The 15,181-nt window shown below is 35.9% G+C and overlaps 1 protein-coding gene across 2 annotated transcripts in view; it reads right to left on the bottom strand.

The window, feature by feature from the left end:
- Positions 1-3,201: 3,201 nt before the first annotated feature.
- TBCK (TBC1 domain containing kinase) overlaps positions 3,202-15,181 on the bottom strand; it is an 83,162-nt gene continuing 71,182 nt past the window's right edge. Inside the window, exons 25-26 of one of the 2 annotated variants that reach the window (XM_015861429.3) lie at positions 13,203-13,362; positions 3,202-3,867 (exon numbers count right to left, since the gene is read on the bottom strand). In XM_015861429.3, coding sequence (XP_015716915.1) covers positions 3,757-3,867; positions 13,203-13,362 — 271 coding nt within the window. In that variant the 3' untranslated portion in view covers positions 3,202-3,756. The remainder of the gene's footprint in view (positions 3,868-13,202; positions 13,363-15,181) is intronic. The other variant, XM_032444171.2, reaches the window with a different exon arrangement.

Here is a 15,181-nt window from a genome sequence, read left to right as displayed (position 1 = left end):
AGGCAGCATTTTCCAGTCCAAACAGTGGGAAATATTTAGCTGGAATATTTTTCTTCCAGCAGCAGAAAAACCAGCTCAGAGAAGCGGTAGTTGTTTGCTCCTACTACATCTCTCTGACATATAGCTCCAGCTTAAAACAAAGAATGAGCACTGCATTGCTGGACAAATAATGGTACCAGGAATATACATGATAAAATAACCTGGCCTCCAGAGATCTCTCAAGAGCGCTATGAAACCTGACAACAGCTTGTTCCGACAGAGTACTGCCAAAACTGGCAGAATAACAGAGTAGAAGCGCTTTGACACTCATTTCTTAAACTGCACAACCACCACAAAACCAAGATAAATGATCTAATGAGAAACTACCACAAAACACAAGAATTTCCCTTTTCTAGGGATAAGGAGTTTAAAGTCAATTTTGTGACCAAGCATCTGTCTAACCTAATTGAATCCAGACATCCTATTTATAGGCACAGTTTCGAAAATGCTGACTAAAGTAGTATGTAAAGCTGTACCAGCAACTGGCAGTTCTGTAACTGTTAGCTACAGAGCTTTCCAGGTAGTTCTACTTACGTGGGAAAAGTCAGTGTTGTTTAGCAGTTCTTGACATTTCCTGCTTTTTTACACACCCTCTCTCACAACTTCTCATGAAAAATACATATAAAGATCACTTTATAACATAAACTCTCGCTTAATGGCAGCTTTTAAGTTCTGTGTCAAAAATATATCCATACACAAAAGGTATACGTGAGACTTGAAACTTAGCTAAACTCAAAGCTAAAACTGAACAGTATTATGGATGAAATTTATAACATTAAATATTTTAATAATAAAAATATATGTATTAGTCAAAATGGAAGTGCTGAATTTGCCCAAGTATTTTTCACTCAGAAGACAACTTGGCTTTTCACTCTAAATGCTAGCTGCAGGAGATACTAAACACTTCCTACCTTTTCTACTAAAGGAATGAGGACCGGGGACACAAAATAGCTTATTTTCTTAAAGACATTCTATTCTTTAGGCTTACGTTCCTTTTCTGAGTACCTGTAACAAAGGAGAAGGAAAAGAGAAGATGGGTGTAAACATACTTTTTATATGATTATACATATATTAAGACATACAATAAAATGTTACGTTTTACATGTATATAGTATAATCTATTTAATAAATATAAAGTCACATGTACTGTACTAGGTACATCCCATATTTCTTAAAGGCAGATGCTTGAAAAAGTAATGCAAGAAACAGTGTGAAATCTTATTCTGGCATATTCTCTCTGTATCAGTGAATCAACAGATCAAAAATTCCTTGAGTTGAAGTCTGTTTATAAAACATCATGTTTAATAGGCCAAGACTCAGTCTCTTCTGGCAACAAACTCCACAATTTAAGGATGTAATTTCACGAAAACGGAGAAATGTTCTGCATTGGTTGCCTCTTTTTAGAAGATGATGATCTTATTCTGACTGTTTTGTATTGCATAGTTGTTTTTGTGTGTGTGTGTGTGTGTGTGTGCTTGTTTTTTTAATTATAACAGCACTGTGCTATATTTAAAATGGACCATGAAGTTTATTTCTGTGATGGAGTAACTTGTTTTGTTCATTCCCTTCATTACAGTCACCAGTACTGTGGGTAAGTTTTCCAGCTGCAGTTAAGCATTTGAGAAGGTATCTATCAATGAATTCACCACAGTCTATGGTTAAACCTGGTTCTCCAGGGCCCCACGTGTACACTTCCATACTTATTTTCTGTCACTAAGCACTGCAAAGTGTTTTTTTTTCTCCAAGCAGCCAAAATTTTGATCAATTTGATGCTTTTGTTCTATCCACTTCTGTTTTCACATCACTTCTAAAGTTAAACAAGCACAAAAGGCCCTACCAGACATTCTTGTAAAAAGCTTTTGCTGACATAGAAATGTGATCAGCTGTCCCCTGGGTTTGTCTTCTGACCTTTTTATCCAGTCACTCTACCAAGGATCTAAGATCTTTAAAGAATAAAAACTTGAAAGTTTTAGGATATGATGCTGACCCTAGACTTAAGAAAGTCCATACACATACTGTAATTCCACTTTTTTTTTTTTTAAAAAAAAAAAAACCAACAACAAATTGCAGCCAAGACAAAGAAAACAAAGAGAGGTAAATGGTGGGTTCTTTCCCACCATTCTTTTCACTCATCATACTTTTCTTCTAAGGTTTGCAAAGCAACAGCTGTGGTAAGACTAAATCTCCCTGGAGACAGCACCAACTCCAGAGAGATTAGCTTCTGAAGGTTCAGATTAAAATCTTCTGGTCATAGAACAGAAGAAAACAAGACTTCTCTCAACACCTTCCACAGGACCTCATATTCTATGGCATCAGTTATACAAAATAACAGAAAGTATAAAAACCAGTAATCACTTTGCTTGTGATCTAAAGAGAACGTTCATGACCTGAGTTCACAGCCTCCTCTGTGACCTCTTCTCTCCTTTCACAACTGTTTTGCCTTGGAAATCTTTTGTGACAAATTAAAATGAAATAAAGTTAATGTAGCGTTCTTATTTGCAAATCAATAAACCAGTCGTGACAGAAAATCCTCAACTAAGGTGTATGATAACCAGCCATCTCACTCAGGGCAGGTCTTCATTATTCTCACAGTGAAGTTGTATTAACTAAAGTACTGTCTCACAGTTTTTGGTTGACACCATTCTCTTTGTTAATCTCATAATGAAAACAAAAAGACAACTGTAACCAGGCTTTTTACAAATCATATTTTCTACTCCAAGTTTCAGTGCTTATTAGAAACCGCTGGTGCAAGGCTTAAACTTGAAAAATGTAGAAACAACAGGAAGAGCTTCTTACTACCTAAAGTAAGTGAGAATAGGGAAAAAATTAAGTTCCAAGACATCCTGTCCCTCAACAGGTAACATAACAACCTGATTTTCCTGCATTAAAGATTTCTCTAAGCCGTTTTCATATGAAGATCAAAAGTGCATTATTTCTCTTTAGGGTGTGAGCTTCTAACTCTATTATTTGTGGAGTAACCAATCCATTGTCACAGACACAGCACTATCCATATTCTGTTGCTGGGGCAATAATTGTTTAAGAAAAAGTTCTGTTTGCCACATTTCAGGAAACAATGTTAAATTTTCCACTTAGCAGCAAATCTCCATTTTTGTACTATGCGATGCAGTTTGGATTCACTTAGCAGCAGCTCATGCAGCAATCTCCAATCTAGGACATATCTTTATTTCCAATCCAGATGAAAAGTGCTTTTAAAAAAAAAATAAGAAAAGTAAGAAAAAAAGTAGGTCACAAGATACAGCAATTATTCTTTAAAATGAGAGAACACATCTTTTCTTTCTTTGATAAACATGACAATTTCAGCTCATTATTTTCAATATTCACAGTAAAATACTTTTGAAAAACAATCTATTTAAGTACAGCTTAGGGCAATCAGTTGCCAGTTTATGTCATTCTGCAGAGATATTTCTACAATACTGAATGCTAACTGAGTTTGGATGAGCTCAGCCAGTTTTGCACTACATCACCACTGACAGAAGTTTCACAGAAAACTGGAAGATTCACATTTTTCATCAGTAGCAGATGAGTCTCTATGTCAAAGAACAATCATACAACTTTGCTCTTGATGTGCAAGGTGAGATACTGATCATCTAGAAATCGTATAACAGAGTCACCGTAATGCCCTTTGGGTTCAGAATATTGACGCTGCAGTGTAAGACTTGCCAATTCAGTCAAATCACCCTGAACATTTACAGTCACTTATATTTGTGGAGAAGGAACAGTGAGGAGACCAGTTGGTTTGATCTTGTTGATTCCTCCATCTAGGATGCAGACCCGTGGGTATTTGTTCTTCACCAGATGAGCTGCAAACTGAAGTAGGCATATCATTAGTATGACATATATTAGAGTACTTAATTCAAAATGACACTACACTAAGACAGACAAATTAAATAAAAGGAAAGTTTATCAGATTCTTTAAGTTCATTTTTACACGAAGGAGTCCTACATAGGAACTCCAGGACTGTCTGTTGCAGCAGCTGGAATTAATTTGGAGGTCAGCAAAGTGTCACCTCTGAATATCACTTATCTTTGCTTAGGTAGAATTTACCTCATTTTATCAGCATTTTTTATTTCAGAATAATCATTGAAACTTTACTAAAAGTGCGAATTAACATGCATTTCCATGTGGAATAATCTTATTCCCAGGTGTTCTCTACATGTTCCCAAATGTACAAGCATCACAGTTTGATAAGACAGTCATTCGCTTACCTGTCCAACTAGTCTAACATTACTTCATTTCAGAGATGTCAGATAGTAATTTGGGGCCCAGTTTTTGTATTCCCTTTCTCTCCTTTCCTCCCCTACTCCCCCCCTCATCCATTCATAGACAGGCTACATAGAACAAGCACAGACAATTCCTCGAAATCCTCTCTCCCCCATTAATTTATTCTGTAAACCAAATACTGCAGTTGTCTGCTTCCATGTAGCAACAATGAAATATTGCTATGATTCTGAAGCCTACAAAGGAAGAACAATTTCTGCTTAATACGTCAAACTTGCCTTTTGAATAGCAATTGCAGTACATTAAAAAGCAAGCCACTAAAATTGATTAATTGGAAGGAAACAACAACAATTTTAGTTTATTTCCGATGGCTGTAAGACTGACAGAACAGCACTAGGCGCCATGCCCAGCATACACTGGTACATTGGATCACCTACATTTCTACTGTCACAGCTAATTAGAATGAACATAACAGATACTAAGGCAAAACAAGATGTACTATGTGATTACCCGATCAAGTACAAGAACTGAAATAACCTTTTTAAGAGTTTGCAGTAATTTTAAACTCCTCCCACAGCCAGAAATTTTGCTTCACAATGAAGTATTTTATACATGCAGAGAATCCATTTACATACATCTACATGTCAAACAGCTACTGTCTTCCTTTCTCTTCTTTCAGGATGGATTTAACCAGGCAGTGAGGAGCCAGTATGTGATCTGCAAGGACTTGTGAGGCAGACTAAGAGGTCAAGGCAGAGTAAGAAGCCCTACAGGATCCACTGTAAAAATTCTGGCTTTTGTTTGAGACCAAAAGGAAATTTGATAAGCTCACCCCATTAGTTTGGGAAGATTCAAAGTATCAAATGAAAAACAGACAAACAAAAAAATTAACCAAACACCGCAATAAAGCAATCCAAAACATCTAGTAGAAAAGTTAAGCCATATGCAGGATGCCAGTTTGCATAAGAAAAGTAAATGCCATGCTTTTATAGAGGCTTTCTGATGCGGTAGTGTACTATGCGCAGTTAAAACATTGAGAGTCCAACTACTTCTCACTTTAATCACAGTTCATAATTATGCTGTATGTATCTTTTCCTTTTGAGGAATAGTGCTCAGCTGTGCATGCCATGCGCTACAGAAATAGAATATATTCAGCAAAATACTCCAACTGCACATCCCTACTTAAAATGTAGACCTCTGTCATTTCACAGTACTGTCCAACTGTGACTAATGGATAGTGCTCTATCTTGGAATCCATTCAATGCTGCTCACAGAAATAAAAAATGACAGCCAGTGTTTGGACTGACAGGAAACAGTCATGCTGTTGGCTCAGTACAATATCCTGTGTGTCAGCAGAGAGATTCTGCTTCTGAGAGTAGGCCATAAACTGTCCTTCAAATTGTTCAATACTGTAGCCATAATGTAATTACCATTCCACCTAACCTGAAAATAAGTGAATAACTGCTTTGTATTTCAGATTTGAGCACTACGGTTTACGTCCCACCATATTTTAGAACTGTTTTAGTAACCAAGTTATGGATGGAAATAACTTTTATTTACTGCGTACGACAATATTTCTTTACAACTTCATAGTGTGGAATATGTCAGTTCCTCACATAGTCTCTGAGAAATCAGCACTGCCGATTCTGTGGCTGTTGGTGAATGAGAGGTAGAAAGCACAAGAACACAAAACAATTACTTCCCCCTCACATCCTCTTACAGAACTGTCTGTAGCTGTCTTCTATGCAAATACAGCTTGTTTTTATTGCCTATATCTAGAGATTAAACTGGACTTCCTTTTGCTGGTTTCACAGAAAAATATGAGATATGGAAAGATGAATATGTAAGTGACACATTTATCATCCTATGGCATGGCTTTGGTAACGCTGTTCCTCAATTAATGCGTCAGTCATAGACATCCTTTCCAGTGAGTTAAAATGAGCTATAAAATTGTAATTTGCTTACAGAAGCGGTAAGCTAAGACTTCTTCACTCACAAGCCGGGCTTTCAAAAACACAGACAACATCAAAGCAAATTCTTATCAAAATTTGGGCATATTTAAAACTTTTTACCGAGCATGGATGTTGCTCTTGAAACAGCTTGTCAGGGCTTCTCCTTTTAATACCATTAAGTATCAGGAACCTCAATAGTTTGAGGTGGTAAAACTGATATTCACCAATGGAGCATTTATCAAAGTTTTTCGACCACCCTGTTCCAAAGCAGCAAAGTCATAACTTTGCTGAATGTATTACACTAGGCACATCACACTATCAGACTGAGTATAGCATAGAGCCTAATTACACCACACAGCCTGAGTAGCGCAGTTCCCAGGTCCTGTCAAGCCAGCCATAATGGTTGCTAAGTATACCTTTTTCACTTTCACAGACATTCCTGTGACAGGTAGTAATTAAAGGGCAAGCTGGGAGGGAAGGAGTAACTTACCGCATCAGAATACCAAAAAGGACTGCTGTGACCAATGTTATCAGGGTACAAAAGTTATTAGTGCCAAAAGAGAGAGAAGAGTTAAAGTAGAAACTGAAAAAAGGAACCTTTATCAAATTCTATAAACACTCCCCCATAGCCACAAGATTATCGTTGTTTTTCCATTTGTAACCTGCATACTAAACAAACCCCTCAGGAAACACAGTCTATTTAGCCATTTGATTTCAGGCAAGAGCTCACTATTCTGAAAGCAAAGTGTTCAATTCAGAGCAATTCACATAAACTGAATGAAGTGCAAAGCACAAGGTGCACAACTTTGTGCATGCACATATTACATATACTATATTAAAAAACAAACAAACAAAAAGCAGCAGCAGCAGGTATTTACTTTTCTAACAAGATCAAGGAGAAACAAGGAAAAATTCTTTCTGCTGACATGGCCAAAAAGGAAAGCTTTCCATTCCATTAGTACAAAAACACAGCAGAAACTTAAAGCAGTTAGAATGCTAAGATTTGAAAGTAAGCCTAGACAAATAAGTATTTAATAGCATGAAAGTAAAAGTGAACACTCACATTTCTTTGAGTAGTAACTTTTTAACACCTGCCTTTTAAAATTTTCCACTTAGCAATGTGATATTACACACACAGAAAAAAAAAACCTCAGAAAAGTGAGAGCCCGAAAAAGAAAAAACCTGTAGAAATTTGGCTGTCAGCAGAGTTTATACTAACCAAAATACAAGAAATACATCCAGTACAGCTGAATAGACTGTGACAATAAAATGCAGAAAGCAAATCTATTCTGTTTTTGATTGGACAGAAAATAAAAAAGCTGTTAATGAACAAAAACATGCATTTTTGAAGAAATGCACAGAACAGTCGGTCTGAATATAAAAAAAAGAGTATGACACTCTCTGAAAGATGCTTTTTCCCCCCTTAGTATCAAAAGCAACTGCTCCCTTCAACTTCATTTTTTAGGATGGCTTTAGCTCTTTTATAAAATCCCCTCAAGTCTGTCCCAGATGTTGCAAGACATTCAAAGAAGTCCCCGGTAATGCAAAATCAATATTTTTTTTTAAGCTTTGCTTTACTTTTTACTAATGCTGCTCAAATTGAAATCTTTGTCAATTAAAAAATAGGCTGATGAAGCAGCCTACAGCAAACCCGTATTCAAACTACCAACTCTTAGATGATTCTGAGGGCATGCCTACACTGCAGGTTTTGGCCTTAAACAAGACACAAATCCTTGGACCTTCCATTCAACACACACATTTCCTCCTGTAACAAGGAGTCAATTCTCTTCAAAAACTGACTGACTAAAAGTTTAACGAAGAGTAAAACAACATCTGCCCCATATCCATAAGGATACTGGACGTGAAAAATTCACCTATGCCATTCTAGCTGGCAGTATCCTTATTTATGTACCTATAACAGACACTTACTAGTACATTTTCATCTATATTTCAGTTATTACCATTTCATGTTATTTCAGATTGTCTGAACCCAAATACCAGAAAATACCAAGTAGATTCAGAGCTACAGAACAGCTTCAGAAACTAGTAATTCACTTTTGTTACACAACGGCCCTGAATACTACAGACATGACTTAATTCATGCAAGCTCATGCAAGGACAAGGGTGCTCTTTCAAAGGTGCAGTCTATAAAGACACTAGAATCGTGGACAAGACCGACATGCCTGAAGATATTACTAGAGTCTAACAGCACTACTCCAGGATTCAGATTCACTATCTCCAGCCTTTCCAGTCCATAGAAATCTCCAATATGGTTGAGAAAAGTTGAGATGTTGCTTATCGGCATCTCACAGAAGTCAGACATTTTTTTGATAGGAAAAGCTATCCCACAATTGCTCATCTCAGAAACATTCAAACTTCTGTGTAGTAAGGCAGACAGATGGACTAAACTTCTGAACTTCTACATCAACAAAATAATTTCCCATAACTGTAACTGTCAGTCTCAACATGGATTACAGAACAGAATCTATCTGGAGTTTCAGAAATAGTCTGCTTTACTTGGCACCCACTTCAGAAATGGAAGGGAACATTACAATTCTGCTCCTGAGTCTCCTTTTATTTTCCCCTCTTCCTCTTGTGAGAAAGGGGAATACTAAGGTTATTTCTGCAGTACTTTTGGCATGCAAACTAACCAAAGACACTGACAGGGGCAGAATCACAACAGCAGTACAACTGCTGGCTCACAGCCCAAACTGTCTTGGGCTGTATAATGAGCAATGTCCTGGCAGCAGCAGCTGGGCTTTCTGTGAACTGTAAAAAAATCTGCACTTGCATTACAACAACTAAAACAAACTGAATAAAATAATACAGGCTTCATAGAATAAATTAATGAAGACACTTCAGCCTGTCTCAGGCAGAGATGCAACCAGGATTACTTGTGATGAACGCGACCTATCTCTTAAAAACACAAACTTACTCTCCCCCTCTTTACAGGCAGAAAAGAGACATCTAATGATGCCAGTAGGCTCTGAGTTTAAATCCACAGCGTAGGGCGGTGCCTTAACAAATCAACAGGATGGAAGAGCCATTCCAAGAATCAACAGAAACCCACATATCTCCACAATCACTTTTCTGCAAAGTAACATCTACGAGGAGATCAAGAATGTAAAAGACATATAGTGAAAATATCTCAAAAAGTTAATTGATGATTTCTACTTTCTTTCATTCTGGAAGTTTCATTACGTACTTCTAAAGAAACCTATCAGCCCTTATAAGCATGTACATGTCTGCCCTTGAGTACTCAATGCAATACTGAATCTTCAGTCCAACCAATGACATTTAGCAGCCATCCATCTTTTTTTTTTTTTTCTTCTAAGACAGGTTTGCAACAAGAAATCAGCTTGAGCATGCAAGAACTTGCTTTTCACACGTGTGAAGACTTTTTAGTTTTATATTTTCCAGACTATTTTTTCTTAAAACATCATTTCCAGTTTACATCCACTGTTAAATTATATATGAAAGTAAAGGAAAAAACCAACAAAGCCATTTTCTATTTCAGTCTCCCCATACCATAAAGCAAACACTTTCTATTATAATCTCAAATACGTTAGCAAGAGAAAAGATTTGATGTTCATAGATTAACATCTACATTTAGAGAAACTCCAACACAGAAAAAACTAGTTGGCGTTTCTCAGATTAGGATGTGTTACACAAAAAGAATCTTGAACTTGACCCTTTCTCTCTTGCCTTGAATAAGGTCAGAAAGATCTCACAGAAAATCACAACTGCTTATCTTTGCCTTAGAGATAACTTATATATTTTAATTATTAGCTACTTTGTGACACAATCAGAACTATAACCCTGCCTTAGTTACTAGTAGAAATTGTCTAGACAATGTATTTATAGCAACATAGCTTAGCCAGATTTTTTTTAAAAAAAGATAACATTCAGGAATGAAAACATCCCAATTTAGATTTACTTATCTATGTTTTTTTAACCTTGACATACAGATTTATTTATTAAGTTTTGACTCACAGGTTTTTTTCTGTAAAGTACAAAATAAATGAGTTTCTACTTATTAGAAATATTGGAGTCCTATACCTTTTATTCTGTTATATCATTTGAATGAAAACACAAATGTATATTAATCACAACACACATGATACAGCTGGTCAGTGTTAAAACTGAGCTGTTGGAACATGATTTAATGCTAGATAAACTATTTTTCCTATTCTAGTTTCAGTCAAGTTCACAGTACTATCGACAAAGCTGGAAATGGAAGCACATAAAATAACACCTCAAAGTTTCTTGAAGAATGGGAAATGAAGAACTAATGTCACCTTTCCTCCCAAAAAACCAAATTCTTCCATATCTGCTATCATATATTACAAAAATTACAAAAACCAGGAGACATGGATTAATGAGCACCAAAATGCTATTTGCAACATGTGAAAAAAAAAAGAACCAGCTCTAGAGCACGTAGACCATTTTACTCCCAATTGTGATGATCCTTTGCCTGAACTGGAAATGTCAAGGCAATTGTATTTCTGTGGATGTGTGAAGGGAGAATTTGATTCACTTTAGAGATGCTGCCACTTCATATATATGTTAAAAATCACAGCAGAATCTGGCATGTTAATTCTAGCATAACGTTTGTGTGGATCGGCAAGGCTCTGGTTCATCAACCAATCCATTAACTTAGCTTTTACACCTTTTAATGGCTGAACAAGTAGAATTTACCCTGTTTTAATTCTTTTAAAGGAAGTGTTCAACTAAAGCCAGAGCTAGACTGATGTTTGCAGCACTGCTGGCTTCATTGTCTCCTCCTGGAACTGGGCCATTATGGAGTTTTTGCTTTTCACCTGCTGCCTATTGAGTTTTAGAGAGCCTTTTCTTTCATATTTAAATGTTTTATCATCTGGCACCAAATCAAACACACAAGGCAGAAACAGGAAGAAAAAAAAAGTGTGAAAAGGGCAAAAATGAGTTTTCTGCAAGTCCATTCAGGACAGCCAATTTTTTAGTTACTGAAATGATGCCAGGTTACTAATACAAAATGCTACTGAAAGATTTAATCTCCTAATTACAAATAGCCTCATAAATGATCAACATTTATTTCCTATACTTACCCTCACAGAGCTGCATAAATTTAAGTAACACAACTAACAGAGCCAGTTTCCATGCTTTCAATGGTTTAAATACCAGTCAATACTTCTTAAAAACTGAAACAAACTCCTTTGTAGAGAAGGGTACAATCTGTGGCAAATTTCTTTCCAGTATGAGATACATAACTATTTAGAAAAGAAACGTTTTAAGTCAAACATCTTACATTTCTTTGAAACATTGTTTCTGTTCCCACACATTCACTTCTGCAATTTTTCATACTATAAGATTACGTAACGCAACTTCAAAAAAGTTATTACTTTTCTTAAGAAAAGCTGTAATATTTATAGCTGTATGTAAACATACACACTTCTTCCACTGTCTCAAGTCTAGCAAGTTGGGTGTAAGGATAATGCAACATCCTCTTAACATGGCTGAAGTGCTTGGACTCACTAAACACAGTAGGCTTTCTACAGCAGCACAGCAAAGGAAACATTTAATTCTCCTCCTAATGAAGCATTTAAAAGCTGCAAAAAATACAAGTTTGCATGAAAACTGTCATTATGTTATAAGTAGATCTAAATTTCTCTTAGGTACGGTGTAACCCACAACCATACTGTAAAGCCTCTGTCTCTCCTTGCCTACAGATACTCATTTTTTCTTCCTTCTGTTTTAGACAGATCAGTCCTGGAAAACCACCCTGAGAAAATGACTTGCTATTTCCCATAAAGACACTCATTACTGAATACAGTAGTTCATCTTTCCTGTTCCTATTACTCAAGAGCTTAGTGAATGCTAAAACTGTTACTGAGATAAATTAGTATGCTCACTAACTCAAAATGTAATTACTGAAAGCTGCTGCTTAACCCACCATCAAATGTGTCAAGCATCCATTAAATCATCTCCATTTGGCACACGACATTTTATGCATTTTGTATTTATTCCTTTAAGGAGGAATATATGCATTCAACATTTAGTGAGCAACAGTAATTTTTCAAATTGACTTTACGTGAAATATTTATCATGGATTCATCCAGATCCAACGCAGAAACCCAGACTCACTGGCTGAAACAATTCAGTGTGCTTTAGGTTCTGTCTCACACTACTTCTGCTACAGTTTAAGATAGGAAGATAGGACAAACAGTAGTCTATTTTCTAACTCACATAACATAGGTTAATGAAAACAGACTGGGTTGAACAAAATGTATACTATACCTAAAGCACACAGTTGAATAAAAAGAAAGTATCCCTTTTCCCTGAGATGAAGATCAGCAGAAGTAATAATTCTACTTGGTATTCTGCTGGTTCACAACACCATTAATTACAGAAATGGATAAGCACATCTGAATATTCTCCTCATCTACCCAAACTTACATATGGAAGTTACATGTAATAATAATTTTTCTCTAAACTGAGCAGAACTACTTACTCTGAATAATAAAATACAACTAACCAACACATTGTTTCTTTCTTGGAGTAATATGAACTATGTCCTGTTTCCCTTGGACTTCATATCATGCATGCTGTTCCCTACTTGCCTTGTATACACTTAATATCACTGCAAAAAGCAACTGTTAAGTGATTTTTGAAAAATAGATCTTACTGACAGACTTTGGAAGTTCCGATTTTGCCTTCATAACCTATCAATATAAAGATTTTAAAGGTGAAAAAATGTTAAATGATTCATTTAAAAATGTTGACTCTCTCAGATGTTGGTTACTTCAAATGTTATTGCTCATAAGTAGAAACGAACCCAAAATTCCCCCAGATCCTGTACTGACACCCACCCAAAGTTACTAATAAATAAATTACTCAGAACGTATTATTTACTGCTACTGTATGCATTCATTCTTGTGATGTATTTCTATATATAAACATATATGTTATATCCACTCTATCTACAGACTTACAGCAGCTGTGTTCTTCACTGCATTTCCTACAATCACTACAACTCTTCCTTTAAAGCTCTGAAGTGTGGCAGTTGCTGGGCACTGGATGAGATCTCCTTCTGCAGTAAACGCTGATGCAAATGGGACGTTGATGCTGCCAGAGATGTGGCCACGGTTAAAGCTTAAGAAAAACAGTTAAGGATATGTGCAAGGCAGAGAGAAGTGCTGTACAAAAACAGCTGCAGAATGAACATGCTCTTCATCCTGGCAGATAAGATACACCAATGCTGGTCTTTAGCATTAGCATATTTTGATAGACTTCAATTACCACTTATATAGAGAGAAAACAATGTCTGAAATGACACAGAAAAATGGAGAGAATTAAGAGTTTGTTTCATAGGTGCTATAAAAAAAGAGCTTATAAATGAAACCACGCTCCAGACCCAATATCCCGAATATGTACATTTCACGGAATTTTACTTCAAACCAGCTCTATTCTGACCCCAGGAATCAAATACCAGTGAGCAGCTGGAGCATCTCTTACAAAGGAATTTTATGCAATAGTACTTACAGTGTAAACCAAAACTAAATAAGGATTATTGGGAAATTTTCTTAAAACCTCCTGCCAACTTCTCCCAAACCCCTTACAATTCTGATTCCAAACTGAAATTCTAATAAATGGGCACTCAGACTCCCAAACAAAAACATCTGTTTATATTTACCTGCAGTCCCACTAAGACTGAAGCCATTCTCATGCCTACTAACCAGGGTAAAAGTTCTGAAATGATGGTCATTTAAACAGAATATGAACACATTATACCTACGGTTTCCTATGTAATCCTGAATTACTGACATTTTAATAGCTCTCTATTTACTTTATGGTTTATTCCGCATATGACATACAAGATAAACCATTTGCGGGGTAATTTTATTACTAACCAGGCTGACATTCTGAAAATGACATTCCCTAATTTCAGGATAATTCAAGTTCACTCAGGGTTAAAGGAAGAAGAAAGTAGGCCTGTCTTCTGCATTGACCGAACTCTACCATAAAATGCAAGCACACTGGGAAAATAGCCACAGTGATTACAATCTACTGCTGGAGCTACAGAGGTTCTTCCTCCAGCGTGCCTACTCACTCACAAAATATAAAGAACAAGTCTGATAAAGGTTTTTAATATGAAAAAGTGCCTCATAAAACCACTTTGCAGCAGTCAAATGATTCTCAAGTAATTGAAATTTGGAATCTACTCCACAAGAGCAGAATAGGATTTGTACAATAGTAGAGTAAGACCTATAATCAAGCTATTAGGAAAGCTACAGAAATACTTAAGCAAGCACCTTGCCTTTGATCTTGGTTGTAATACACATAAATCCATTCCTGTACACAGATGATAGTACAATTATTATAGTCTAAGCATTTTTGATTACTTGCTCCCTACCTGCTTTGTCTTTGATAATTTCTAGTAAGCAGCTTAAATAATTAAAAACACAATGCTGCAAGCAGAAATTATTTAAACCAGCAGCATCAAAGCTTTTTCATACAGTAGTAATAAACTTGTAGATCATTTAAATCCAGGGCCTTCTCTTTTTAACTGGAATTTAAAAATTATCATCTCTTGATGAAAAAATCTTATTTTAGAACAGAGCCTCAAAAAAAGTGGAGCACATTTTCAGCAGCCTAATTCCAGGAGAAAAATTAGACAGGATTCTAGAAAACAAGAGTCAAACTAGTCAGGTAAATGAATCTCTACTTAATTGAAAATCTTTACTGAGATAGGAAATAAAAAATTGCAACAAAAAGGAAAAAATACTATTGTTTTGTATTTCTTTGACTAATTTGTGTACAAGAACACAGAACAAGTTCAAGTATGGCAAACAATAACAAAAACTTATCTTCAGATAGTTATCTAATGTTTCACAATCTCTGTACTACATATATAATAAATTTATTTCTATGTACATATTAAAAATATTTGTTTTTCTATTTCACCATACTT

The sequence above is a fragment of the Coturnix japonica genome, chromosome 4 (assembly GCF_054131305.1).
Source record: "Coturnix japonica strain WE chromosome 4, WE-NBRP24, whole genome shotgun sequence".
NCBI lineage: Eukaryota > Metazoa > Chordata > Aves > Galliformes > Phasianidae > Coturnix > Coturnix japonica.
Note: the sequence above shows the minus strand (reverse complement) of the source record. Positions and strands in the feature narration are given on the sequence as shown.